The 26,896-nt window shown below is 53.2% G+C and overlaps 2 protein-coding genes across 20 annotated transcripts in view; one reads left to right on the forward strand and one right to left on the reverse strand.

The window, feature by feature from the left end:
• DHX30 (DExH-box helicase 30) overlaps window positions 1-15,374 on the forward strand; it is a 30,674-nt gene extending 15,300 nt beyond the window's left edge. For all 7 annotated transcript variants that reach the window (XM_079933954.1, XM_079933952.1, XM_079933958.1 and 4 more), the window contains 18 exons: window positions 733-863; window positions 1,498-1,608; window positions 7,134-7,435; window positions 7,904-8,024; window positions 8,769-8,918; window positions 10,900-11,052; window positions 11,359-12,195; window positions 12,441-12,516; window positions 12,603-12,707; window positions 12,969-13,144; window positions 13,342-13,548; window positions 13,632-13,713; window positions 13,784-13,977; window positions 14,099-14,258; window positions 14,373-14,530; window positions 14,623-14,726; window positions 14,803-14,942; window positions 15,048-15,374. In XM_079933954.1, the coding sequence (XP_079790080.1) occupies window positions 733-863; window positions 1,498-1,608; window positions 7,134-7,435; window positions 7,904-8,024; window positions 8,769-8,918; window positions 10,900-11,052; window positions 11,359-12,195; window positions 12,441-12,516; window positions 12,603-12,707; window positions 12,969-13,144; window positions 13,342-13,548; window positions 13,632-13,713; window positions 13,784-13,977; window positions 14,099-14,258; window positions 14,373-14,530; window positions 14,623-14,726; window positions 14,803-14,942; window positions 15,048-15,301 (3,461 nt within the window). In that variant the 3' untranslated portion in view covers window positions 15,302-15,374. The remainder of the gene's footprint in view (window positions 1-732; window positions 864-1,497; window positions 1,609-7,133; window positions 7,436-7,903; window positions 8,025-8,768; window positions 8,919-10,899; window positions 11,053-11,358; window positions 12,196-12,440; window positions 12,517-12,602; window positions 12,708-12,968; window positions 13,145-13,341; window positions 13,549-13,631; window positions 13,714-13,783; window positions 13,978-14,098; window positions 14,259-14,372; window positions 14,531-14,622; window positions 14,727-14,802; window positions 14,943-15,047) is intronic.
• A 1,273-nt stretch (window positions 15,375-16,647) lies between these two features.
• Window positions 16,648-26,896, reverse strand: part of LOC307192700 (microtubule-associated protein 4-like) — a 169,630-nt gene continuing 159,381 nt past the window's right edge. For 10 of the 13 annotated variants that reach the window (XM_079933961.1, XM_079933970.1, XM_079933968.1 and 7 more), the window contains 5 exons: window positions 26,481-26,573; window positions 21,929-22,010; window positions 20,330-20,442; window positions 18,253-18,442; window positions 16,648-18,128 (listed from right to left, as the gene is read on the reverse strand). In XM_079933961.1, the coding sequence (XP_079790087.1) occupies window positions 18,121-18,128; window positions 18,253-18,442; window positions 20,330-20,442; window positions 21,929-22,010; window positions 26,481-26,573 (486 nt within the window). In that variant the 3' untranslated portion in view covers window positions 16,648-18,120. The remainder of the gene's footprint in view (window positions 18,129-18,252; window positions 18,443-20,329; window positions 20,443-21,928; window positions 22,011-26,480; window positions 26,574-26,896) is intronic. The other 3 variants (XM_079933960.1, XM_079933971.1, XM_079933967.1) reach the window with 2 other exon arrangements.

Here is a 26,896-nt window from a genome sequence, read left to right on the forward strand (position 1 = left end):
CTTCTTCATGGTCTAAGTCCTGTGTTTGGCACAAGCTGCTTCTAGGTGGACATCTCACCCATTTGTGCTCTGGGATTGATCCAAAGTGCAATAAACCTCTCACGGTGTTTGATGCATCCCGCCTCCACTTGGTTCACTGCAGTGAACTCCCAGGAGGAATAGCTCATGCCCATGTCTAAGCTAAGGAGGTCTCTAATCAGTGTCCCTACACATAATCTGGCTCTGGGGTGGCCTTTTGTACGGTGTTGAGGTAGAGTTGAGAACTGGGGCCTGGTATTCAGACTCCACGGCCAACCCTCCCTGTTGTGTGTCTGTTATTTTAGGAGGGGCCTTGCATTGTCGTGAACTCCACTGTGTGTGTGTGGTCGATTTTGTTTTTTGTTTAGTGCGTTCTTTCAGACATCAGATTGGGGGCGTTGTTGCCATGTAGGCTTCTGTAGCTGATGTGTTAAGTTGGGAGCTTGGGTGGCGAAGAGGATCCTGGCTGGTTCCCCTCTGTGGTGTGGGGGGCGTTGGCCCTTCTCTTTCAGGAGATGATCGTGCATTGGCTCTAGCCCCACTGTCCCCTGTAAACCCTGAAGTCATTCTCCCTCCTTTTTAAGATGCTCCTGGGTGGTTTGGGATCATGAGCCAACATCCTCAGTATCCAGTCCAGGGTTGTCCTGATACACACCCCATGGAGTTTTTAGAAGAAAAAGCACAACTATAATGCTTTTGTTCTTATTCTCTTAGCTTCTAGGGACCTATTAAAAGAGTTTCCACAGCCCAAAAATCTTCTCAACAGTGTGATTGGAAGAGCCCTTGGCATCTCACATGCAAAAGACAAATTGGTCTACGTGCACACAAATGGACCAAAGAAAAAGGTAACTCTGCTGGTGGCAAGGAGACATGTTGGTCTGATTCTCTGGAAGGAGACTGGCTGCTCTTTTCTCTCTCAGAGTTCTTGTCAGGGAGGCCATAGAGTGGGTTTTCTGAATTGAGAATGGTCAGCAGAGAATCTCAGAGCAAAGCTAAATCTGGAGAAGAGCCTGGTTTAGGGAAGGGGAACATGGGCAAGTGAAGTGAGACGTTCCCATCTTGTGTAAGATAGGCCTCTGTACTGGGCCCTGGATTTGGTCCCTTCCAACTAACTGGAACTGTAGAGGGTTAGAGCTGATGATAATTCCTGCTCCCAGAGTCTTGTAGGTCCTGGGACCCACAGGAAGCATGTAGGCAAACCATTCTGAATGAAAATTTTTAAGGATAAAGGTGGGTCCCACCTTGCCCTCTGGCTAGAACATGGCACTTTCAAGAAGCAAAACAGCTTGAGGTGGGACAGTGGCTTGAGGGTGGGGGAGTCTGAGCCTTCCAAGGAGTTAATGATGGGATTGGGGTTCTGTCTTGCACTCAGGCCTGCTGCTGTGAGGTCTACAGCTTTGCTGTTGATTCTCCATGTGGTTTGTTATAACTTTGTAGTCTAGAGAGGCAAGGGTCCTGATTCTCTCTTCTCTTCCTCAGAAAGTCACCCTCCACATAAAGTGGCCCAAGAGTGTGGAGGTAGAAGGCTATGGCAGCAAGAAGATCGACGCTGAGAGGCAGGCTGCGGCTGCGGCCTGCCAGCTGTTCAAGGTGACCCTCCCCTAGTGAAGACCATGCAGACCTCCCTCCTGAGAACTGCTTGAAGTGACGGTTTTCCTGGTGTCAGCTGCACCTAGGTTTAGGTTGGCAGGGTGTTCAAACCACTCACCTGTCCTAAGCCCTTCCCACCTTGTGGTTCCTTTTTTGTTTCAGCCAGTGACCGAATAGATTAATATTATTTTCTTGCCACTGTAGTTATCTACTTTCTGTGGTTTCAAAAACCACAGAGAAGAACCCCTTTATGGAGAACACTCCCTCTGTACAGCACCATGGTGAGACTTCTATTTTGGTTTCTGTTTTTCTTTCCCTGTTATTTCATGTATTTAGGTTTTTCCTTGTAGGCACATAGTCCTCTCTTACTTACAATGGAAGAATAATAGTCACTTCTCTCACTTCCCAGTGGTTGGACGTGGGTTGCTTTCAGTTTTTGATTGCGCTGCATTTCCTATACCTTCATTGTTGCTCCCAGCCTTTCTTTCGATCCCTAATTGGCTCCCTTCATGGCTGTGCCAACCTTGAATCTTCCTCACATTCCTAGGTCTTTGCTCTTGACAAGGACAAAGCTGTATTCCTTCAGCTTCTCTCCCGCTCATGGTCTACAGACCTTCATTGTCACTGCTTCTCCTGGGTCTGAGGAGGCAAGGTCCCTTTTCCTGTCCTGGGCTCCCACACGACCCTTCTCTTTTCTGTGTCCTCTCTGTCTCCTCCATCTTGTCTCCCACGCTTTTATTTAATTTTCAGATCTTTCCTCATCTGATTCTTTTCTGTAAGAGTCAAAAATTCTTCAGTGTTTGGGAATTCCCTGGCGGTCCAGTGGTTAGGATGCCACACTTTCATTGCCGAGGACACAGGTTCGATCCTTGGTTGGGGGAACTAGGATCCCGCAAGCGGTGCGGCACAGCCAAAAAAAATTCTTCAGCGTTGTAATCCCTTCCCCAGGCCCTGCTTCCCTGCACACAGCTCTCCGTGCTTGTGGTTTGCATTCTTTCCACTCCAGCATCACAGCCCATGCCATGGTTGCTGGTTCCCTTCACATCCTCATAGCGCCTGGTGATTGTTGGCTGACTGGGGCAGCTTTGCCAGGCTCACCAGCCTCCCCTCAGTCCTTGCTCTGCTTGAATGGTCTGTGGCTTTGGCACTGCGGGGCATTTTTTCTTCAGCCCCTGGGTTATACCTGCTTTCCTTGTCTCTGGGTCACTCTAGGCTCCTCTTCCTCTCCCACTCTCTATAAACATCTTTTTCTGTACTCCTTCTGCCTGGGGAAATCTTCTCTCTCAGAAATTCAACCATCCTTTCTGTGTTTAATGTCTTGGAAACCTCCGTCTCCCTTAGAGCACCTCTACCTCAGGGGTTCTCAATTTCGGGGGGACTTTGCACCCCAGGGGACATTTGGTAATGTCTAGAGACATTTTTGGCAGCCACAAGGAGAAGAGTGCTACCTGGTATGACGCCAGGGATGCTGCTAAACGTCCCACAATGCACAGGCCAGCCCCTCACAACAAAGAATTACCTGGTCCAAAATGTCTATAGTGCCGAGGGTGAGGATGCTTTTCTGCCTGGATGTAGAAGGCACTTTAAACTGAGACCATGTGCAGCAAGTTGTGATCACATTCCTCCCCAGCCCGTTCTCTGTTCTCTATCTATGCTCATGGCCTTTTTTGTTTGTATGTTTGTTTAATTGTGGTAAAATACACAAAATATAAAATTTAGCATCTTAGCCACTTTTAAGTGTACAGTTCAGTAGTATTAAGTGCAGCCACGTTGTTGAGCACCCAGTCTCTAGAACTTCTTCATCCTGGAAAACTGAATCTCTATACCCAGTAAACAACTCCCCATCCTGCCTTCCCCCCAGCCCCTGGCAGCCACCATCCTACTCTCTATTTCTGCGAATTTGACTACTCGTCACATAAGTGAAATCATACAGTGTCCTTTTGTGACTGGTTTATGTCACTTAGCATAATGTCCTCAAGGTTCATTCATGTTGTAGCAAGTGTCAGAGTTTCTCTCTTTGTAAAGGCCAGTAATATTCAATTGTATGTATATATCACATTTTGTTTATCCATTCATCCATTGATGGACTCTCGGGTCCACTTTTTGGCCATTGTGAAATAAGGCTGCAGTGAACAAATACCTCTTCGAGACCCTGCTTTTAATCCCCAGAATTGGAATTGCTAGATCATATGGTAATTCTGTTCTTAATTTTTTGAGGAACTGCCACACTGTTTCCATAGTGTACTATTATACATTCCCACCAACAGTGCACAAGTGTTCTAATTTCTCCACAGCCTCACTAACACTTGTTACTTTCTTTCATTTTATTTATTTATTTGATAGTAGTCATCCTAATGGGTATGAGTTGGTATCTCATTGTGGTTTTGATTTGCATTTTCCTAATGATTAGTGATGTTGAGCATCTTTTCTTGTGCTTATTGGCCATTTATGTATTTTCTTTGTAGAAATGTCTTTTTAAGTCCTTTGGCCACTTTTTAGCCACATCGTTTTGTTGTTGAATTATGGGAGTTCTTTATATATTCTGGAGAGTGTAGCCCATTCATTCCTTAATATTTGTACTCAAATTTGCTCATCTTTTTTCCTCCCAAACTAGATGTTTCTTAAGCATTGCCCTCAGGCTTGTTGTGAGGTGCTGACAGCACAAAGGTGACTGAGGGTGCTCTTGGGGCAGCCACAGCCCAGAGAGGAAGCACCCACATGAGGGGAGAGGTGCACCTCAGCCTCCTGAATAAAGCAGGCTATTCTTAAAGAGTGAGTAGAAGTTTTCCAGGAACAGGGATGGAGAGGGCACTCCAGATAGAGGGCGCAGAGACATGGAACCAGGGTGCGCGCGAGCAACTAGCGGATTGTGAACGTGGGTCTGAGTGCTTGGCGATGGTGCGAACAGGTGGGCAGGAGCCAGAACGCCAAGCCCTTAGGTGTCTCAGGTAGGAGTCTTGATTGATCCTGTGGATGCTAGGTCTGCTGACTGGTGGTAATTGGTGGAATGACAGAGCTGAGTTTGCCTTTAGGAATAGTCCCCAAAAGCAGTGGGGTCAGGCAAGACCAGAGACGGGGGCACAGGATAGGTGAGAATGCCAGTAGCAGCAGTGCAGGAGCTTTCTTCTGGGGTTATTAAAAAGCTGGAAAAGACAGTGACTGGTCAGATGGAGGAGGGAGGAAGAGCGGGTTGGTGGGGAAGCATGAGCCAGCACGGGGAGCCCTGGAGGGGAAGCGGGTTGGGTGGGTGTTCATCATCAGGAACACCTCATGGCCTTGTGTGTGGGGGGCTGTGAGTGGGAGGCAGGGAGGTAAAGCATGCTGGTGTCCTGGGGAAGGCCAAGGGCGAGGGTGCTGTATGTGTTTCCTGTATAATCAGATCGTCCTTGTAAGCAGGCGGTGACGTGACGCAGAAGCATGGAGGCTGAGCCTTGGGCCAGGCACCCGTACTGCCCTGCCCTGAGTGGCTGTGCTTTAATGCATGTGGATGTGTGTGGCGTGCCCTTTTCACATTCTCTGTCACAGAATCCTACTGTTACGCATCTGTTCTTCCACACAGATTTGACAATTTGTCAAGTGCCCAAAAAGTCTATCCAGACTTTGATTGGAGTTATGTTACATGGGTTAACTTAGGAGGCTTTTGTCTCTTTACTCAAAAAAGTTTCATATCAGGAACTCCCATATTTTGTGTCCTTTTACCAAGTTTTATACTTTTAAAAAATATGTAAATTTATTTCTTTAAGTTCATCTTAGGTAGGCTATGGTTATTGTTGCTGTTGTGAATAGAATTTTCCTGATTACATTTTATTTTTTTTTTTAGATTTTTTTGATGTGGACCATTTTTAAAGTCTTTATTGAATTTGTTACAATATTGCTTCTGCTTTATGTTTTGGTTTTTTGGCTGCGAGGCATGTGGGATCTTAGCTCCCTTACCAGGGATCAAACCCACACCCCCTGCATTGGAAGGCAAAGTCTTAACCACTGGACCTCCAGGGAAGTCCCTTCCTGATTACTTTTTTTTTTTTTAACATCTTTATTGGAGTATAATTGCTTTACAATGTTGTGTTAGTTTCTGCTGTATAACACAGTGAATCAGCTATATGTATACACATATCCCCGTATCTCCTCCCCCTTGCGTCTCCCTTCCACCGTCCCTATCCCACCACTCTAGGTGGACACAAAGCACCGAGCTGATCTCCCTGTGCTATGTGGCTGCTTCCCACTAGCTACCTGATTACATTTTAAATTACAGTTGGTTCTTTCAGAAATCTGAGGAGAGAATTGTTGTTTTTTAAAGATTTAATTTTATTTATTTTTGGCTGTGTTGGGTCTTCGTTGCTGCGCACGGGCTTTCTCTAGTTGTGATGAGCAGGGGCTACTCCTTGTTGCAGTGCATGGGCTTCTCCTTGTGGTGGCTTCTCTTGTTGCGGAGCACGGGCTCTAGGTGTGCGGGCTTCAGTCGTTGTAGCACATGGGCTCAGTAGTTGTGGCTCTTGGGCTCTAGAGCGCCGGCTCAGTAGTTGTGGCTCGTGGGCTTATTTGCTCCACGGCATGTAGGATCTTCCCAGACCAGGGATCGAACCTGTGTCCCCTGCATTGGCAGGCAGGTTCTTAACCACTGAGCCACCAGGGAAGTCCCTGAGGGGAGAGTTTTAAGAAGCGAGTGGTCACTCCTCGGCTTGTCACGAGTCAGGTGTGGCTGAAGCCGCGCTGTGGAGCAGTGCCTGGATTCTGGCACCTGCCATCTACTGTCACATGGCTGTAATGTCTGAAACCCTCTTGATGCGCCTGGCTTACCCGTGTTGTCTTTACCACTCCCAACTTGAATTTCTTGACCTTGTGCTCTATTCACGTGCTACTCCTGTTCTTCTAGCTTCTTATTTTTTTGTTCTTTAGACTCTGTTTTTCTGCATTTTTCTTCTGCCTCTTAGATTTTTAGCTTCTTGAGGGCAGAGATCAGGTCTCATCCCTCCTGATGGTGCCCAGGGTGGCAAGCATGTTGCTTTGTACATGCTAGAGACTCGGCAAATGTCTTATTTGATTTTCTCTAGAAAAGAATAAAACTGTAATATATTTTAAAATAATATTTTTGTATAACTGGCTTTAAAAACGTTTGGTGTTATTTCTAGAGTATGTTCCCAGCATAGGATTCTTGTGTCAGAGGTATAGCTGTTTTATGGTATAGACAACATATATCCTAATTGCTACACTCACTGAAGCTTTCTAGATCACTTTGTGAATGCATCTGCTTCTTGTTGCCCTGTGGGTTTTTCTTTGTTTTGTTTTGTTTCTTTGGTCTTTTGTCTTAATAGCTATAAGAATTTACCTTGTCATTTTCATCTGTTGAAGCTAGACATGTTAAGTGCTCTCTCTGTGCCCAGTTCTGGACTAGGGCCTGAGGTGAGTAGACAGGTGAAAAAGCATGGCTCCCACACATGAGGGACTTACGGTGTAACCGGGCAGGTTCCGAGCAGCCTGAGGTGTGAGGGTGGTATGGGCCCTCACAACGCCCCTTTTTTCCCCAGGGCTGGGGTCTGCTGGGTCCCCGGAATGAGCTGTTTGATGCAGCCAAATACCGCGTGCTAGCCGATCGCTTTGGCTCTCCGGCTGACAGCTGGTGGCGCCCAGAACCCACCATGCCACCTACTTCCTGGCGGCAGCTGAATCCTGAGAGCATCCGGCCAGGGGGACCTGGGGGCTTATCCCGCTCCTTGGGCCGGGAGGAAGAGGAGGATGAGGAGGAAGAGCTAGAAGAGGGGACCATTGATGTCACTGAATTTCTGTCTATGGCCCAGCAGGACTCCCACACCCCACTCAGGGATTCGAGGTACAGCCAGGGGCAGGGAATGCAGGGGAAGCTGGCTGCACCTTGACATGGGGTGGGGCGTGTTCCCAGGGAGTCTTCTCTGAGATGGGAGGGCCCCTGCCCCACATCTCAGTCCGCGTCTCTGTTATTCATTGGTATATCTACCTGTTCTTGGGGAAAGCCACTTGTGGCCATGTACTGTATGGCTGGGCTTTTGCGAAACAGCAGCACGGACCCTCTCTCCAGCTCACACTTGGGTCCTTCAGAGGCCCAGTAACTACTCTACCTGCCCACTGCCCCTACCCTCCTATCTGTTTGGGGGAACTGAGGGAGCGCCAGGTGTGCTTTGTGTCTGTGAGAGGATCACAGGCCAAGTGGAAATGCCCCAGCCTCCTGCAACTATGCAGTATCCTAGCCCCTGGGTCTCAGAGCAGGTGAAATTGGCCCAGGAAGAGAGTGCTTTTTCACCTAAACTTTTGGTCCTCCCAGGGGGGGTTCCTTTGAAATGACAGATGACGACAGTGCTATTAGGGCTCTGACCCAGTTTCCGCTTCCCAAGAACCTTCTGGCCAAGGTGATTCAGATAGCGACATCGTCCTCCACAGCCAAGGTGAGCTGGGTCTCCTATAAGTGTGTGTGAGACTGGGGAGCTGTCTTGGTCAAGTCTGGTTTTCCTCCAGACCAGGTGGGAGGGAGACTACGTACGGGAGGGCCAAAGATGCCCGTTCTCCAAGCCCAGCCTGGGCCAGCTGGGGGAACTCCAGGTCCTTGGAGGGTTGAAGCAGCAGGGACAGATTGGAAGTCAGAACACTGGAGCACAGGGAGGGGGCTGGGGACTGTAGGAGTGGAAGACCTATATCTGTTCAAGGGTTGTGGGCAGGAAAGGAGGGTTTGGGGAGGGGGTGGCTGACTTGCTGAGGTTTTCATCTTTGTTGTCAGGCTGAGGGGCTTTGGTTAAGCAGAGCTTCTCTCCAGGTGCAAGGCCTTTTTGATCCCCCAGGATGTGCTTAGTTTTTAGCTTGTGTTGACAGCTTCAACCTGCAGCTACCATCATACCTGTTTGCTTTGAAAGTGCTGAGAGGACAGTGGACTAGGAGGGCAGGTAGTGGCATTGCCCAGATGCCATTTCCTGCTGTGAAATCATGGTACCACAGGAGAAGCAAGGCCAGGATCTGGGAGCTGCAGCCCCACAGGGCTGGCTTCTGCCTGTTCAGTGGCACTTCTTTTGTGGCTGATGCTTGGTACCTGCTCAGATGGGGGTTAAATCCATCTCTGTGTCCCTTGATATTCTGCGAACTCCTGGATGTTTTCATTCCCTAACTTTCTGTAACCATCTCTCTTGCCCTTTGTGTAGAACCTCATGCAGTTCCATACTGTGGGCACCAAGACCAAGCTGTCCACCCTCACCCTACTCTGGCCCTGTCCCATGACCTTTGTCGCCAAAGGGCGTCGCAAAGCAGAGGCAGAGAATAAGGCGGCAGCCCTGGCTTGTAAGAAACTGAAGGTGAGTGCAAGGTCCCTGGTGTGATGCATGAGATGTCTTGGAGCTCCCTGCTACCCTTGGCAAATGGTCCACTTTTCCAGGAAATGAAATCTACCACTGCCAGGCTTTTGGCCTGGGCACATAAGTATCTGGTGTCCCAGCCTTGCTCGTCAGGCTGTGGGGTGCTGTTTCCAGGGCTTCTCCACAGTCCCTGTGGAGGTGCTTTGCCCGTGAGCTCAGCCGTTTCAGCACTGTTGGCTGGAACCTGGGTGAAGCCAGGAGGAGACATGCTTATCATTCTGAATGGTATGGAGCTGGAGAAATGATGTCTTTGTTGAGGGACAGACTTGGTATCTAGAAAGATCTTGATAACTTGGGCTTTGTGGCCAAAACAAACCACGCGACGTTCATCTAGGATGAATATTGAAGGGATCAACATCCAGGTGAAGGCAGTGGGGCTTACAGCTAGCAATCATTTTGAAGCGGCTTTGGAGGTCAGCTGATAGCCCAGTTGTGGGAGTTACCTGAACCCGTGGGGGTCTGGTTTGCAGAATAAGAGAGGAAGGAGGCCCTGTTTTACTCTGAATGGTCGGATATACCTTTGGTGTACATTTGGCTCTGGGAACTGAATTTTAGATAGAGCTGATAGCGAGGGGTACCAAGATCCTGGAGAACTGAAGAGGGATGGGTTCAGGTAAGTGGTGAGAGGGAATGGATGTGTCATTACCTGTGGCTAAAGAGGACAGAACTAGGGCTAACTGGGAGAACTTCGAGGAAGTCTAAATTTTAATTTGATAGACAAAAACAGTGATGAACTTGAGAACTCTTGTTTTAGGAGGGTATTTCCACTGTCCTGGGAGTATTTAATTCAAATTTGTGAAAACTAACGTTGGAATAAGATTGCACCTGTCACCACTGTTCAGTCTGCTAATGTCCACATTTGTCCCCCAAAAAATCACTTTTCGTTGACTGGTTTTATTAAGCAACCATTACAGATTGAAACTGAAAAATAAATGCATTGACAAAAAACAAAAACAACCAGACAAAAAAGTGATGAGAAGACGACCCTCAGCATGTTAGAGGCCTGTCTCAGGAAGGAGCAAGCTTCTAGGTGGCAGCAGTGTTCTGAGAGCAGCTGACTGCCCACGGTCAGAGAGGCTGTAGGTAAATTCTCACAGTCCTGGGAAAGGACAGAGGGCTCCCCTGCAGCAAGGTGGCCCTGTTGGCACCTCTTCTGTTCTGGCACGAGGAGGCTGGGGAAGGGGATTGGTCCCTGTGCAGGTAGACTTCTTAAAGGAGGGAGTGTTTGCTCTGGGTTTTGGAGGGTGTGCGGAATCCGGACATGAAAGACTATAGGGGAAAATGACTGGTTTTCCACATTTGCCCAATGTGTTGGAATGCTTTGTCTTATTTCTGGTGGGTGGCTTTGGGCATATAGGGAAATAAAACAGAGAGTTTCCCTTCCAGTGGTTTATTTTATCAAGGTGCATAAGTATGTATTTCCGGGAACTTCCGTGTATGTTTGTACGGTGGACTGGGTGTCATGCAGAGACAGGTGGAGGTGTGGCAGCTGGACATGAAATGTGGCAGGGGTGGGCGGGCAGCGAAGGCACAGGAGCCTGCGACTGGGTTCCGGGGTGGCTCAGGGCCTGGCCCGCCTGTCTCAGGTGGGGATTCACGGAGGTGAGCCTGGGCTGCTGTGGGGACTCCGGCTGCTCGGGCAGAGGATTCTCTGCGGCGCCCGTCTGTGCGGGTGGGGGCTGTAACACTCAGACACGCCAGGTCTGGTTTTGCTTGAATCATTTTTAACTTTTTTTTTTTTTTTGGTGGAGACCTAACATTTTCCTGGTTCCTAATTTCTCCCTCCTGCACCATATTGGCCCAAACCCAAAAATGTCTTAGAAAAGAGGTGGCTCTGCACGACTTCTCTAAAGCTCCTGAGCAGGTCTGGGCCAGTTATGGGGAGACAGGCATAGACCAGCCTCCTGTGTTCCCTCTGCAGAGCCTGGGCCTGGTGGACCGGAACAACGAGCCGCTCACCCACGCCATGTATAACTTGGCCTCCTTGCGCGAGCTGGGTGAGACCCAGCGCCGGCCGTGTACCATCCAGGTGCCTGAACCCATCCTCCGCAAGATAGAGACCTTCCTAAACCACGTAAGAGAATCCCCACATTCCTCTTCACCTGCCCGCCTTCATCTACCCAGACCAAAAGCTTTCACCTGCAGCAGGCGGTAGTGACTCCCCGCTTTCCCCACTGGGGATGGAGCCTGGGCACACTTTTGCCCTGAGCAGTCCTGTCTTGCCCACGAGGGTCCCAGGGCAGTTGAGGACTGAGTCCTGCCCGGCGGGTGGGCCATAGCTTCTGGCCAAGGTGAATTGTGTGGAGGGGCTGGCTGGCTGTGGGTAAATGAGAAGAAGCTATTTCTCTTCACCATTTTGTTTGCCTCTCCCGTCCTCCAGTACCCCATGGACAGTTCATGGATCTCCCCAGAGCTCCGGCTGCAGAGTGATGACATCTTGCCCTTGGGCAAGGACTCGGGGCCGCTGGGTGACCCTATCACAGGCAAGCCCTACATGCCCCTGTCAGAAACAGAGGAGCTGCGTCTGAGCCAGAGCCTGCTGGAGCTGTGGCGGCGGCGAGGGCCGGTCTGGCAGGAGGCCCCCCAGCTCCCTGTGGACCCTCATCGGGACACCATCCTCAGTGCCATCGAGCAGCACCCGGTGGTGGTCATCGCCGGGGACACGGGCTGTGGGAAGACCACGCGCATCCCCCAGCTGCTGCTGGAGCGCTACGTGACCGAGGGCCGAGGTGCTCGCTGCAACGTGATCATCACTCAGCCGCGCCGCATCTCGGCTGTGTCCGTGGCACAGCGGGTCAGCCACGAACTGGGCCCCTCCCTGCGCCGGAACGTGGGCTTCCAGGTGCGGTTGGAAAGCAAGCCTCCAGCCCGAGGTGGGGCTCTGCTGTTCTGTACCGTGGGCATCCTGCTACGGAAGCTGCAGAGCAACCCCAGCCTGGAGGGCGTGAGCCATGTAATCGTGGACGAGGTGCACGAGCGGGACGTGAACACGGACTTCCTGCTGATTCTGCTCAAGGGCCTGCAGCGGCTCAACCCGGCCCTGCGGCTGGTGCTCATGAGTGCCACAGGTGATAACGAGCGCTTCTCCCGCTACTTTGGTGGCTGCCCTGTCATCAAGGTGCCCGGCTTCATGTACCCTGTCAAGGAGCACTACCTGGAGGATATCCTGGCCAAGCTGGGCAAGCACCAGTACCCACACCGGCATCGGCACCACGAGGTGAGGGGATACGCCCGCCCCGTCCTGCCCACGGCTCCTGGCCTTTTCTCCATGGATTCCCCTCCTCCTTCCCAAGCCTTGGTTTCCTTGCTAGAAATGGGAATGATCAGGCCTTCTTGACAAGGGTGTGGTGAGGGTTGGAGGTGATGTGTCACGTGCCTTGACCTCACCGAGTCGCGGTGGCCGTGTCCTGTGCACGACCCCTGGCCCCGGGGCTGTGACTGGCCTCTCTTCCCCCACCCCAGTCTGAGGATGAATGCGCTCTCGATTTGGACCTCGTGACTGATCTGGTTCTGCACATTGATGCCCGCGGGGAACCAGGTGGGTGCTTTCTTCTCTGCCCCGTGCCCACCCTGCTCTCCCATCTGCCGGGAGCCACTAGCTCATGCCTGCAGGGCCCTTTACAGGTGGGATCCTCTGCTTCCTGCCTGGGTGGCAGGAGATCAAAGGAGTGCAGCAACGCCTCCAGGAGGCCCTGGGCATGCATGAGAGCAAGTACCTCATCCTGCCAGGTGAGAGCATGTGTGCAAGGATGGTGGCCCCTAACACCAGGCTTGCCCTCTGTCCTGGGGAGTGACTCACCTGGGGCTCAGGGCCTTGGGTTTCTTAATAGGCTGCACTACTTTTTTGCTGGCTTTGTGACCTCTACTGGGCATATTACTGATCTGGACTTCAGTTTCATCAAAATAGGGTCAAAATCCCTGCCTGCCCTCATATGGGGAGGTTTTGGCTGGAGCAGTGCCCGTGACCAGTGTGTTCTTGCTGCCCACCAGTGCACTCCAACATCCCCATGATGGACCAGAAGGCCATATTCCAGCAGCCTCCCGTTGGCGTGCGCAAGATTGTCTTGGCCACCAACATTGCTGAGACCTCCATCACAATCAATGACATTGTGCACGTGGTGGACAGCGGTCTGCACAAGGAGGAACGCTACGACCTGAAGACCAAGGTGGCACCCATCTCCTGGCCCTGCCCCAGCCCAGATCTACCCTGGGCCTGTGTGTCTGGAGAAGGCCACACCTGTGGGATCTCCCTGTCCCTGCTGTGGGGGGCAGTTGAGGAGCTGAGTGAGGTGAAGGCCAGGCGCAGGGGAGCATGGAGGAAGGCGTGTGGTCTGTGTGGCTGCTCACCTGCCCCCTCCCCCAGGTGTCCTGCCTGGAGACCGTGTGGGTGTCACGAGCCAACGTGATCCAGCGCCGGGGCCGGGCGGGCCGCTGCCAGTCAGGCTTTGCCTACCACCTGTTCCCGCGGAGCCGGCTGGAGAAGATGGCCCCTTTCCAGGTGCCGGAGATCCTGCGCACGCCCCTTGAGAACCTGGTGCTGCAAGCCAAGATCCACATGCCAGAGAAGACGGTGCGGCAGAGGTGGGCGGAGTGGGCCCTGGGAACGTGCAGGTGGGGTGCGGGCTAACAGGCTCTGCCTCGTTCGTGCTGTAGGCAGTGGAGTTCCTCTCCAAGGCCGTGGACAGTCCAAACATCAAGGCGGTGGACGAGGCCGTGATCTTGCTCCAGGAGATCGGTGAGTGGTGCAGGGCTGGGCCGGGCTGCGGAATGGCTGTCAGGGGCGGGACTGACGGCTGAGCTTGCAGGGGTGCTGGACCAGCGGGAGTACCTGACCACTCTGGGGCAGCGCCTGGCCCACATCTCCACTGACCCACGGCTGGCCAAGGCCATAGTGTTGGCTGCCATCTTCCGTTGCCTGCACCCGCTGCTAGTGGTCGTTTCCTGCCTCACCCGGGACCCCTTCAGCAGCAGCCTGCAGAACCGGGCGGAGGTGGACAAGGTCAGACCCAATGCCTTTGCGTGGCCCTCTGTTCTCCCTTCCGGCCCTCTGCTCCCTTCGGTCCCGAGGTGTCTTCCTCTGGTCCCTGCCCTGTGACCCTGGCACCCGCCTCCCCTCCCAGGTGAAGGCACTGTTGAGCCACGACAGTGGCAGCGACCACCTGGCGTTCGTGCGGGCTGTGTCTGGCTGGGAGGAGGTGCTGCGCTGGCAGGACCGCAGCTCTCGTGAGAACTACCTGGAGGAAAACCTGCTCTATGCACCCAGCCTGCGCTTCATCCACGGTCAGCGGGTCCCGAGCTGCCCTGAGTCCCTCCACCCTTCCCACTCGCACTGGGCCGGTGCACAGTGAGCTGTGAACCAGGGGCCCTAGGTTCACCCTGACTTTGCCTCCCCAGGACTCATCAAGCAGTTCTCAGAGAACATTTATGAGGCTTTCCTGGTGGGGAAGCCCTCGGACTGCACCCTGGCCTCTGCCCAGTGCAACGAGTACAGTGAGGAGGAAGAGCTGGTGAAGGGTGTGCTGATGGCGGGTCTCTACCCCAACCTCATCCAGGTGCTGCCCTGGGGAGGGGGCTCCAGGCCATGACCTCTCCTTCCATCCCAGCTCCTTGCTCAACCCACCCACCTTCTCCTTCATCCTTGCAGGTGAGGCAGGGCAAGGTGACCCGGCAGGGCAAGTTCAAGCCCAACAGTGTCACGTATAGGACCAAATCCGGCAACATCTTGCTGCACAAGTCGACCATTAACAGGTGGGGGACTGTCAGGCTGGGGCAGGGCAGCTCGGGTGGTTCAGCAAGGGGCCTCACCCAGCTCTTTGTTCCCTAGGGAGGCCACACGGCTACGGAGCCGATGGCTGACGTATTTCATGGCTGTTAAGTCCAACGGCAGCGTCTTTGTCCGGGACTCCTCCCAGGTGCACCCACTAGCTGTGCTGCTACTCACCGACGGGGACGTCCACATCCGTGGTGGGTACCTGCACACCTCCTGCCCCACCGCTTCTCCGGCTGCTCTGCCTCCTCAGGGGTCCGGCCTCACTCACCCGGGCTCCCCGCGTCTCTCCCTTCCTCTAGATGATGGGCGCCGGGCCACCATCTCCCTTAGTGACAGCGACCTGCTGCGGCTGGAGGGCGACTCACGCACTGTGCGGCTGCTGCGGGAGCTGCGCCGGGCCCTGGGCCGCATGGTGGAGCGGAGCCTGCGCAGCGAGTTGGCTGCACTGCCGCCCTGCGTGCAGGAGGAGCACGGGCAGCTGCTTGCGCTGCTGGCGGAGCTGCTGCGCGGGCCCTGTGGCAGCTTTGATGTGCGCAAGACAGCTGACGACTAAGCCCCGTCTCCGCTGGGGCCATGTACAGAGTGCAAATGTTTATTTAAAATAAAGTTCTATTTATCCCTTGTGAGCATCGCTATCCGCTGGGGCTCCCCAAACCAAGAGGAAGAAAGAGTGAAGGCTCAGAAGGGAGGGCCCCAAAGTCTTAGGAGAGCAAGGGGCTTAGAACCCAGCCCTCAGGAGCTTGAACCACTCATGCGGGTTCTTGGCTTGTGCTGCTTGGCCCAGTCTAGTCGTCTTTGTCACAGCCGCGGTGGGAGGCAGTGTCCTTGCGCGTGCAGCAGGGCTCGCAGCCTGGATCCTCTCTGGCTGGCTGTCACTTGCTAACCCAGGCAAATGGGGGAGGGAGAAGTTCCACAAGCAGCCTTAACCTTTGGTCACAGCCACAGATTCACAGACGAGGGGCTGAGGTCAAGACTGCACGCTGCACCCCAGTCCCTCAATGCGAGGGGACAAGCTGGGGGCTGTGGGGGCCTCGGATGCTGAAGACGTAGACAACCAGGACGTATACAGAAGACAGGGCCTGCGTGGTGGGACATACGAGCTTTATTTGTTCTGGAAATCATAACAACAATCACAGATCAACATGGTTAACGGCTGAGCCATAAGCAAATGGGGAAGTACAGAAACGTTCCAGCCCCAACAGCTGCAGAATAGAACACAGCACACAGGGCCTCTGGTCCCACCTGTCAGGGCGGCCTTCTCAGCTTCTCTGGCTTGTGGGACCCTTCAAGGGAGCTGTGCCCAAACCACCTTTCAGAACACTGACCACTCCAGCGCCCCCTAGAGTGCTCTCCGCCGGGGTCACCTCTCCCACCCCTACCTTTGGCCAACGGAGTAAAAGGACCGAGAGCTTGTTGTCCACCCCAGCATCAACACAGGTGCAGGTACCTTTAGGCCCAGCACTGTCACCCCACTGCATCTGGCACCCCACCTCCCACTGCGTTCTCCCAGTTTCATCTCACCCTTTCTTGCAGACAAAACACGGATGCCCTGATGTCCCTGGCGCCGTTGAAGCACTGTGTGGACAGTTTCTGGCCCTGGGAGTGCTTTTTCCACAAGACCCCTGCAATTTCTTGGTATGTGCTTGGGGAGCTGGGGAGATGGTGTCGAACCTCCCTGGAGAAAATGCTACCTCAGAAAGGGAGAGCACCTGCCCAGCCCAGACACCCTCCCTCTACATGGACTTCAAATCTGATCCTAGGTCAACAGCTCCCACCTTCTCAGCGCCAAGGGATGCCAGAGGAGGAGGTGGGGAGTGTGAGGGGCCAAGTCTGCACTGCAGAAAATGCTCTTCCAGAGGAGAAGCCTTGGAGACTCCCAGGCCATTTCACTGCAAACTGTTACGTTTTAATCCTTTATTAGAAACCATGCAAACTTTAATACAAAAAGTACAAGTGCAATAAGAATCTTCGTGTCAATACAATTCCCGGGACTTATCATTGCAGCCATCCCAAGACCAGGCCTAACCAGGACACACCCCTTAGGCTGGCCTCTCCTCTCCTCTCTCCCCTCTCCAGTCAGGCCGTAAGGGAGCCTGGATGGCCCATCTCATGTACTTATTTTTAAATTTCCAGACTTGATTCCCCACTATCCACATGAGTTCTGAACACATCAGGCTCCCTGGCAACTGAGGGCTCGAGTGTCCTAGGTTGGAGGCTAGGAGGAATTTGACCTCCATGGCCCTTTCCAGCCCGACCTTGTCTCCCACCAGATCCCAGGGAATGAGACAGACATAGATGCCAAAACCAGCCTCTTGGTTAGAAAAGAAAAGCAGCATACACACAAAATGCCAGAACCACCAGTCCACACTCTGACCAGCCCCTAGCGGTCCCTGCCTGCCCTCTAGCCCACAGCCCCCCACTGCACCTGCCCTGCCCACACCACCTCCGGGGCCGGGGCCCCAAGCTGCCCAAGGCAGGGCAGCCTCCAATGCCTCACCTCCCAGCTGGAGGCTTCAGGATCTCCCTTCCCTGTTTCCTTTAACACCTACCAACGACTTTCATTCAGACATGGCTTCAACCTGCAAAACTACTCCACCGGTTTTCAGGTTATTAAAAAAAAAGATAAAAGTGTGACAGCAGCTAGGTAGGTATGGGAAGCAGCGGGGACAGGCAGCATTGCCCCTGACTAACTTGGGGGAGGGCAGCAAGAGATGCCTGGTGCCACCTGTGAGGTGGGCACCACTGTGGGGTCAAAGGAAGAGGCAGTGGCTTAGCAGGCTTCAGGGTACGCAGTTAGCACCCAGCCATCACGGGGACGTCCACTTCCACTCTTCCCTCCAGATGGACCAGCGAGGAGGGAGGGTATGTCAGTTTCTCTTGGGTTTGGTCCAAAAAAACCAAACAAAGAGGAGGTTGGACTCCGGTTCCCCCCACCCAGATCCCAGGAGGTCCTGAACTAGCCTCCCCTACCCCACTTTCCACCCAACCTTCTCCGCGGAGCAGCGGCGCAATGGTGAGGACGGGGGAGCCAAGCAGGGAGCCGGGTCTGGGGCCGGGAGTGGAGGGAGCACGGGGGTGGGGCTGCTGCCACCCTGGGCAAGTGAGGCAGGAGGGAGGGAGGGAGGGAGGGGCCTAGAGGGCAGCCCGGGAGAGGGAGCTAGGGGCCCAGGTGCCTGAGCTGGGGCCGCCAGGGAAGTGGAGGGGGGCGGGAGACAATGTCGGCCCCGTGGTCGGTGCGGGCCCTGGCGTTTGCCCGGAACGTCAGCCTGTAGGTCTCAATCTGCAGTGACACAGGAGGAGGGAAGGGAGAGGGTGACGGGGGAGACAAGAAGGGGAACACGGGGGACGGAAGACGAGACCAGAATGTCATCATTAGATGCCTGGAAAATAAAAGGTTGCTTCGTTAAAATTCAGGCCACACTCCGGTAGGAAAACAAAGGAGTTTCAATCTGCAGCCAGTGGCAGGGCCCCTGGCTGGCCCTTAGGCCGAGCCCAGCCACTTACTTGTCTCCTGGATCTGGCTGTCCAAGGTCTGGGCCTCCCTTTGGTCACCACCCCCTGCCAGGGTGGTGTGGCCACTGAGGCCACTGGCTGAAGTGGGGGCGCCAGCTTCAGGCGCTGCCTCAGGGATGGCCAGCTCCTCCCCAGCTGGGGGGCCCGGACACGGAGGGGCCTCGCTGCCACCGCCCTCAGTCTACAAATGAAACAGTGGGGGAGACAGTGCAGGGTCAGTCGGGGAGGGCGTGGGATGGTGATGGTGGTGGGTTTCACACACAGTCCCCACCCCCGCTGTTGCTGCTCCCCATTGGCTCAAGGTACAGTCACCTGGGAGTCTAGACCAGGTGCCCCCCCGCCCCCCCCGCCAGACCAACTCCTGGCCTGGGTGGCAGGGTGCTGGGTAAGAACTCAGGCTCTGGGGCAGTAAAGCAGTGCAGCCTGGCTAGTGACACGCTCTGAGAGCCTCCTCTGGGAGACGAAAGGCTTCGTGAAGCCTCTGACATGAGAGGTGAAAGGTGCCTGGCTTCTCAACAAGGCTGATGCCAGATCACAACACTTATGACAGCAGATTGTTAGCAAAAAAGCTAAGGAATCATCTCAAGTTGTGGGTCTGGAGCCACTAGGGCGAGGGAGCTCCGGGAGTTTGAACCAGTTCCTGAGGGGTGCAGGCCGCCACCTCAGACCTAAGGGATCCCAGGGCACTCCCTGCACATGCGAGTGTTCGGAGAGGCTTTCTCGGCCATTCCTGGGGCAGCGCTGCCCGTGTATCCATCATTCATGCGCCCCTGACAGAGGCCTCCTCTGTGCTGGGCATCTTTCTGGGGCCTGGGGACACAGGAGGGAAGAAGGTGTCCAAGGAGGTGTGAGGGAGACTGGGGGGGCCTGGCGAGGAAGGCCTTGTGGTGGCCGTGGACACCCAGTGTGAGTCCAGAGCACAAGAGGGAGGGCTGCTGGGAGGCACTGGCGAGCTGGCACACCTGTGCTGGGAACGCCCAAAGGCGACAACAGGAGAAATCAGAGCAGTGAAAGAAACGGGCCTCTGTGTTAGAAAAATAGTTCCAGAAGTGATAAGAAAGGGAGGTGATGTGAGTAAAGAAAAGACTTGCGGTCAGAAAGGCCCAGGCGTGAGCCCTGGTCTGCGTGCACCCGTCGTGTGCCCGGGGACAAGTGACTACACCCAAGTTAGTGCCCCGGGGGTGCTGACCAGAGAACAGCCCCTCACAAGGTGTGGAGCATGTCCTGAGAGGCTGCGACAGAGGGAGCTAGTCCGGGCTTGAACGGAGCACTGAGGTGGGTGGGACAAAGTGCGGGCTGGGATGGAGCCGCGCTGCGCGGTCAGATGCAGGGGAAGGCCCGGAGCACTGCTCATGTCCCCTCTCCCTCGCCCACCCCTCCCTGAGCAGCTGCAGCCACCCTCAGGCTTGGAAGCCGGCAAGGCGCTGCCCCCACGGCCCTGCTACCCGATGACACGGAACAAAGGACAGACAGCATCTTGGCAGACAAAAGATCTCACAGTACTGTGGAAGGAGCGCAGAGGGAAGAGAGGGAGGGAAGGGAGGAGAGGCCCAACCAGGATGGGAAGCCTGCCGCCTGAGTGCTCTCCAGAGCCCGGCCCGCGCAGGCCTCCAGAGGGGTGGATGCCAGGCCTGCCGTCACGGGCAGTAAAAATGTGCCATTCCGCTCCCAGGCCCAGAACAGAGCCTGACACAGAGCAGGTACCGAACACTCCCGTCTCAGGAGGTGCTGCGAGAACGGTACCACACAGACCCCGGCCTTGTGGGGACCTGCACTCCAGCCCTGTCCCTCTGAACATGGCTGAGATGGGCTCAGAAAGGCAGGCCACGGCTCTCAGGAGAACGTTCCATCTCCAGCTGGACAGGTGAGAGGTGACCGGGCTGGGGCCTCTTCACCTCTCCTGCCTCGCTCAGGGCTGATGACAGACGATGGAAACAGCAATGGTGTGGGTGAAACATGACCCCTGAAGAGACTGAGGGGCGGTGACAGGTGCCCACCTGCTGGGACCCAGACTCCAGCCGCACAACCCCACCCCCCAGCTGTGTCCCCGCCAGGACCCACTCATTACCTTCACGGCACCTCCTGCAGGCAGGTGGCCCACGTTATCAAGAGATCCCACCTTCGCCTGGGCCTTCTCCTTGAAGTTCAGCTTTTGACTTTCGATCTTGACATCTCCTCCACCTGGAACCAAACAGAAATGGGTCACTGTGGGTGGCAGAGAAATACCCCTACAGGCAAAGCCAGGAGGCTGGCCAAGGACTGGGATGTGCCCAGTATAGAAATGGGGAAAAAGTGACCTGCTCTAAGGACAAAGGAAGAGGCACAGTGAACACATGCTTTCAGCCTCATAAACACCCTGTTGGTCAGGGTCAAGATCCTGGAATCCTGGTTTTCCAGCTGCCACCACTGATACTGGAGGAGAGGAGTGACTTGCTCAAAGTCACCAGCGAGCCAGTGAGTCACAGTATGGAGTATGGTCTAGGTGAGCAGTTTAACTGAATCTCACTGTCATGAAAAGAAGGGAAGGCAAGAGGCGGGAGCAGAGGGGAGGCAGTCTGTACACAGGCAACGTTCACAGCTCAGCCAGAGTGAGGCCATGGGATCAAGGGCCAGAGCACTGTCACTGGCCACCCGGCCCCTCAGCTTGGCTTTCCCTTGAGCCCTTCTTCATTCTCCCATCTCCTCCTGGCTCATATCACCAACCTCAACACCTAGCTGCCTGCCAAATTCTCCAGGTATCCTACCCACTGGATTTCTGGCCCCTTCCAAAACCGGACCTCAAGTCACTCAGTGTCACTAGGGAAGGAGGTATCTCACAGGACTGGATTTTCCAGATAGAAGGAAAAATGAAGGTTAGTTAAGGGGCAAAGTGTTTTGATCCTTTTACACAGAACACCTTCTAAAATGGATGACAGTTTTTGCTGAGAGGGAAGGGAGTTTTCTTTGCCTTCCCCTTAACTGGCCCGTGGCGTGGCGACTGATCTCTGAGACACCAGACCTGTCAGCCAGTGTGCCTGCCACTACAGATATGGCACTACCCCAAATCTGCTGCCGACCCAGGGTCCAGGACACACGAGGCTCTTAGGGTACAGCCGAGCCAAGAACGCAGGCCCTGCTCAGACAACATTGCCAGTGGCTCAGAGGCCTCCACGGGGGCGCCAGGCCACCTGTGCTGCTGGCAGGAGAGTCTGCATTGCTGTAGTGGCAAGATCCACATGGGCAGGCCGAGGCGGCATTATTGAATGGCTCCCTATCTCCTGCTGGAGCTGCTGGTGGATGATGCTTCACTGCTCGAGAATACCCTTTGCTCCTGAGTCTGACAGGCAAGACCCGACCACCACTCTCCAGAGCTCCTTCAGCACCAGCTCCTGAACGCTTGCCTGGGAGGCTGAGAAGGGTTCTTAGCCCCTAGCGTACCTTTCCCCGAGGCCTAGGTCAACAGTGCCATGCACACAGCAGGTCCTCAAGACGCTGCTGGTGCAAATGGCAAACCTTCCACACTGTTCCTCCTCCAACTAAAAGGTTAGTGCCCAGAATCCCCCCTCCCTGACAGGGACTGAGGACTACGTTGCTTCTACTGCTGTGCCCTGGGTGTGTGGCTCCAGGAATCTTCATGGAAGGACAGAGACATAGGGGTGAAACCTGGGACAAGGGAGGCACCACTCACCAGGCTTGTGCTTAATGTTAGCCTTGGACCCACACTTGGAGGAGACCTTAGAGATGTCCACCTTCTTGTTCTGAATCTGAACCTGAGGAGAAAAACACACAAAAAAGTGACTGCCTCAGTGAGAGAAGGTGTACTGCCAGGTCCAAACCCATGCTCTCTTTATAGTCTCCAAACCCGAGGTCAGAGGCCGCCTTCTCCAAAGGCTTCCCTGGCTCTAACCTCACTCCATCCCTTCTTCATACCATCTCTTGAAGGGACCTCAGCACCAGCTCTACACTAATCGCTTCAGGTGCTCAATCATCACCTACAGCGTACCTACTACCATCAAAACAGCAGCCTCTACTCTGGCTCATCTTTCCAACAAGGCTGCAGTTCTCCCTAAACAGGAGCTTGGGGAAATGCACTTTTCCCAGCCACAGATCTGGCAGCTGCTAAAGCAAGCCACCACGTGTCCTCGGCAACAGTGACAGGCTCATCTTGCGCCATCCCTGAGATGACCTGTGAGGAGTCAACAGAGGTCACTCGCCACGGCTGGGCTCTCGCCAGGGTGTGGAGTCCACACATCTGTTGACAGTGTGCCACAGCTGAACCTAGTCCTCAAAAAAAGAATAGTTGATAAGGGGAAGTTTCGCTTTATAGATGTATTCCAGCCAATAAATGAAGAAAGGACAGGATAATTAGAGTCTCACCACAGTGCACCTTCACTGAACTCATGGTTTTGGGCATCAACAGCCGCCAGCATCACGAGGAGTGAGACGACGAGAAGAGTGAGACATTATGTTTCCTGATAGAAACACCACCACTGCCTATGAACGTCTTGCAAAAATGTGGGGAAAAATATCAAGTCTGAATCAATCTAAAGAAAACTGTGGGTGCCCATCATCGGATGAATGGATAAAGATGTGGCACAGATATACAAGGGAATATTACTCAGCCATAAAAGGAACGAAATTGAGTTATTTGTAATGAGGTGGATAGACCTAGAGTCTGTCATACAGAGTGAAGTAAGTCAGAAAGAGAAAGTCAAATACCGTATGCTAACACATATATATGGAATTTAAGAAAAAAAAATGTCATGAAGAACCTTGGGGTAAGACAGGAATAAAGACACAGACTTACTAGAGAACGGACTTGAGGATATGGGGAGGGGGAAGGGTGAGCTGTGACAAAGCGAGAGAGAGGCATGGACATATATACACTACCAATTGTAAAATAGATAGCTAGTGGGAAGCAGCCGCATAGCACAGGGAGATCAGCTCAGTGCTTTGTGACCGCCCGGAGGGGTGGGATAGGGAGGGTGGGAGGGAGGGAGACGCAAGAGGGAAGAGATAGGGGAACGTATGTATATGTATAACTGATTCACTTTGTTATAAAGCAGAAACTAACACACCATTGTATACCAATTATACCCCAATGAAGATGTTAAAAAAAACAATAAATAAATAAAAAGAAAACTGTGGGACTAATGAATACGTTAAGTGAAACCATGGGGACATCCTCAGCAGAATCCAAATTCTAGGACAAACCACTCAGTTTACTCTGAAAAATATTACCGTGAAAAAAGAAAAAATGAACAGGGAACTTGTAGAGTAAGAGAAACCTAAGATTATAAGATGCAAATCAACCAATCACAACTTATGGACCTTACTTGTTTCCTGATTAAGCAAACCTGTTTAACATGCTATGGGATTTTATATACATATGTATATTAGAGTTCTTATCTTTTAAAGTTACATATTGGAATATTTGCAGATAAAAGATATAACTGAAACTGGCTTCAAAATAACTGGGGTGGGCATTTATAGATAAGACTGGCCACAAAGATTAATAAATGAAGCTGGGTAAAAAAGTACATCCAATTCACGTTACTATTTTCTCTACTTTTGTATATGTTTGAAAATTTCTATAATTAAAAGTTTTAGGGACTTCCCCGGTGGCGCAGTGGTTAAGAATCCGCCTGTCAATGCAGGGGACACGGGTTCGAGCCCTGGGCCAGAAGATCCCACATGCCGTGGAGCAACTAAGCCCGTTGCGCCACAACTACTGAGCCTGAGCTCTAGAGCCCACGAGCCACAACTACTAAAGCCTGCGTGGCCTAGAGCCCGTGCACCACAACGAAGAGTAGCCCCCGCTTGCCACAACTAGAGAAGGCCCATGTGCAGCAACGAAGACCCAAGTCAGCCAAAAATAAAGTAAATAAATAAATTTTATATATATATATATATATATATATATATATATATATATATATATATATATATATATATATATATATATAAAGTTTTAAAAAGCTTAATTGCATCTCACTAAGTTAACAAAGCCTCTGAGACAAGCTCTGCCTTCCCAGGCTGGTACATAGAAGAGCCACAATCCGCTTCCAAAAGATACCCCCAACCTGCTCCCCTAGCCCCCGGCCTCCACTGACGGCTTTGGCTTTAGGGAGCCACGTGCTGCTGCTCTGGCCTAGGATGTGTGTTTCTCGTGCTAGCCCCAAAGTCGCCCGCAGTGACGCCTGGCAGCCAGCACCAGCCTCTTCACCACCACCCCGGCATTCTCGCACCTCGCTCAAGCCGTGTGCTCACGTGATCTGCCCCTGGCCTGCAGGCCGCTGCAGGTGTCAATACTGCTACTGAAGTGACACTGCCAACAGGTCTCAGAACCCATTAACATACACACCCCTCCTTGCAAGGGTGAAATGGAATTAAAACTGCTGCAACATTTAAACTGGGATCAGCCACAGAAGTAGCTGCTATGTTCTCACCCGATGGCCTCTCAGTTCTCAACAAGAGGCATGTTTATGTGTACATGGGGACATGTGGGGAGTACTGACCAGGATCCTGTTCCAAGCCACGAATCCCTGTGGTAACCCCAGAATTTCTCTCTGGGGTAAGGAGGGCCCTGTGGGGGAATGGGGTTAGACCCGTACGGCTGGTGGTCACCCTTCTTATACACAGGTATATTTATGGTGGCTTTATGGAGGGGCTGATGGAAGGCAGGACAGCGCCATAGTCCAGGCTGTTTACCCTCATCTTCCCACTGGAAACACTGTCACAGGCATTTTCCTAATGCTCTGCTGTTTAAGGAAACCTCCTAAAATGAAAACTCTTTTAAAAAGTACATTCCCTCACCAAAAAAATCTTGTTTGAAATCATGTGTAGGCAGTGTGGGAAGACCATACTAGGTGACAGATGAACGAGGACTATTTTCAGAGCTCTGACATACACCACACAACATATATAGATGCATTTCTGTGTCACACACACACACACCCACACACCCACACACACATGCACGCAACCCAATTCCCTCAGAATCCCTGTTCACCTTCCGTTTGCATCTAGGCCAAAGCCTGAGAGGAAAAGCTAGGGCCAGTGCCTACCTGCGCCCTTCACGGGTTGGATCTTTCTCACCTTAACCACACACTGCCTTTAAAAGCTTCCCCCACCTCTGCCTTCCCACACTGGGATGGCTGATCTCTGGCCAACTTCCAAGTTGGCCAAGAACCAGCCACCCGAGTGCCAAGGATGCAGTTTCTGCCCACGCCAGGAAGAGCCAGTGGTGGGGAGATGACCAGGAAGGATGTGCAGTAGGGGAGTTGTGCAGGGGGAAGAAAGAGGTGTTCTATGTTTGCACCCTCACAGCAGAACTGCAGGGTTGGGCCCTCTGTAAGCCATGGGCAGGACGACATGACCACCAAGGGGGCAGGGGGACAGAGCCTAAAAATGAAGAGGGTAAGCAGAGCAGGACTTAATCCAGGTCAGGAAAGAGAGGAGAAGGAACTGAATGAACCCAAGGGAGATCAGGACAGGGCAGCTCTCTCCCTCTTGGGGTGGGAGAGAAGCTAGGGGAGAGGCGGTGAGGGCAGGGCTCTGTCACAGGGACGTGGAAAATGCAAGTGTGCTCTCCACATACCAGATGACAATGGTGATCTACACCATCTCTCCCTAGACCAGGACCTCCCTATGAGCCCCAGTCACCTGTGTCCCTAACACAGATCTTAAGGGTGGTACAGAGTAGCAGCATGATAAACAGGATGTCTAGATGGGCGAGAGAAAGAGCCAAAAAGAAAAGGAAATAGGAGGAAGGGGTTGGAAAAGGTAAACAGTGGGGGAAGGAGAGCAGAAAGAAAAGAGGGGGAAGGAAGCAGGGAGAGAAGAGGAGAAAGAGCAGAGTCACAGAGATGCAGGGAGGGCACAGGACGGGTGGGAGCACGCGGAACACAAACTCCCTGCTCTACAACAGCAAGGACTCGAGGATGGGCTCTGGAGAAGTCTGGACATCTGTCTCCAGGTCAGGACCACTGCACCCCCAAGAGCGGACTCGAGACAGACCGCGTCCCTCAGAACAGGTCTCTGAACCCCTAAGGCCTCCCACCCACAGGGGCAAAAGATGTCAAGTGGGTGTCACCCAGCTGTCGTTTAGGGCTCACCAGAAACACTCAGTCTGAACACATTTGAGCATCGGGGTCCCCCCGACTCCACTCGCCCGCCAGGGCGGGGCGGCCCTCTTTCCAGGGTGCCTCAGACACCAGCGGCCCCGAGCGCATACTTACATTACCACCTCCAGGGACATGCTTAATATTGTCCTTGGAACCACACTTGGACTGAATATGGCTGTAGCTCACTTTTTTGGAGACTATCTGGACCTGGAGTGTTAGAGAACAGAAAAAACAACACAAAGGGAGAGGGCTGGTTAGAACCGACACGGGGCAGGCAGTGAGTCCACACATGACCACGATGAGCTGCAGGGAGTGCTGTTAAAACCCCACCTTCAGCAGAACTGCTGTGGAAAAGCACAGGCCAAGGAACTGGAAGGAGCAGGAAAGGGAGTGAAAACACGAACAAACAACACAAGGACAGAAGATGTCGCCAGAGTGCTACATGGGCACCCTCACTGCTCCTGGGGGCCGGCTGCAGTTCACAGGGTGCAGACAGCAGTGGCCCCAATGCCCACTCAGCCATGGCCCAC

The sequence above is a fragment of the Stenella coeruleoalba genome, assembly GCF_951394435.1.
Source record: "Stenella coeruleoalba genome assembly, chromosome: 10".
Lineage (NCBI taxonomy): Eukaryota > Metazoa > Chordata > Mammalia > Artiodactyla > Delphinidae > Stenella > Stenella coeruleoalba.